Raw genomic sequence first — 1,361 nt, forward strand, 5'->3', positions numbered from 1 at the left:
TACGTGGTGAAATACATTTTAAAGATGGTTACCTAAAAATAGCAAATCAATGTATGTCTAACATATGTACTCTTCACTATTAAAGTACATAATTTTTCGTACAACTCACATCAAAACGTATTTCAACATGAAGTTTTACGCACATCTATATACTTGCTTATGAACTTATCTTCAGATATTTTTGAATCTAAAAAACTGGATTTTGTATTATTTTTAAAATTCTCTCTCCGTTGAGCGAGAGCGCCAAAAAGCCTCACCCGTGGCATTGTGAGTTCAGATGACAAACAATGTTACTTTGTTCATTGGAGTTTGTCTAATTAACCGCAAAAATCTGCATAACTGCATGTCTTAGTTGACCCATGCGGCGACATCTCATGTTATTCAGCATGGAGAAGAATAGTATTTACCTTACTGTTGCGGCGATGGTTTTGGAACCAGAACTTGACCTGTTGGGCACTCATGCCAAGCCTCTCACTAAGGGTCTTCCGGAGTTTCTCATCAGGATAAGGGATTTCCCGGAAGACACTACAGATGACGTTAATGAAAATGCATTAGTAAACATCATCTTCTATAGATAAGAAACAATGATTGAGTATGTATTGTACGCTTCAAGTTGTTGGATCTGTTCTCTGCGGAGACGGTGATAGTTGGTATGCCTTGGCTGCATCCTCTGCTCACTGTAGGTTTCTCCATTGTTGTTTCCTTGGTTTCCAGCAACAACGTTGGTATTATCAATCATTCCCACGTTGGCAGTGGCTCCAAGTAGACCATATGTCTCATCACCATGGGCGTGCTGCAGTAGGTGGTTGTGTTCACTTGTCATGAAGGGGTCAAGATCATTGTGCACAACACAGTTGTATTGAGGCCACTCCCCGTCCATGGTGATCTGTTGTCATGAAACAAAATGTTTATTGCCCTATATAGAGTTAAAGGCAGCAGTAAACTAATATTTAAAAAAAATGTAGAAGTGAAAAATGAAACCACATAGAAGGAAACGTCATACAAAACACTACACCTCCAACTACATTTAGGTTTCTGTGCCCACATTATTCCGATGGTACTTCACCTTAAAAATAATTTAAATTCGTCCATAGGAGTTTCCAACACCGATCTGGATGTAATCATGTAGACATTAATTGTGCTGTAGTTGACATACTTTCTTGACTTCACGATAGTATATTCATGATTACCTTAGGCTGATTAGTTAAAAAAATGAAAACAGGTATGCCCTACATGGTAATGCAAAGCTATTACTTTCTCATCTCATCATGTTCTTTTCTTTTTATCCAGATGATTATACCTATCTATATATACATTTGTATCTATCTACAGATTCCATATATATATGGTATATTTAGATA

The 1,361-nt window shown here is 37.2% G+C and overlaps 1 protein-coding gene across 1 annotated transcript; it reads right to left on the minus strand.

Annotated features, from left to right (window-relative positions):
- Positions 1 to 407: 407 nt before the first annotated feature.
- LOC123177678 (homeobox-leucine zipper protein ROC7-like) lies at positions 408 to 880 on the minus strand (the record flags this gene model as incomplete). Its single annotated transcript, XM_044591287.1, has 2 exons — positions 606 to 880; positions 408 to 525 (listed from the first exon to the last, which is right to left on the minus strand). Coding segments are annotated over exons 1-2 (393 nt in total), but the record flags the coding sequence as incomplete, so codon positions are not given.
- Between the last annotated feature and the right edge of the window lie 481 nt (positions 881 to 1,361).

Source organism: Triticum aestivum, unplaced genomic scaffold (assembly GCF_018294505.1).
Source record: "Triticum aestivum cultivar Chinese Spring unplaced genomic scaffold, IWGSC CS RefSeq v2.1 scaffold322676, whole genome shotgun sequence".
NCBI lineage: Eukaryota > Viridiplantae > Streptophyta > Magnoliopsida > Poales > Poaceae > Triticum > Triticum aestivum.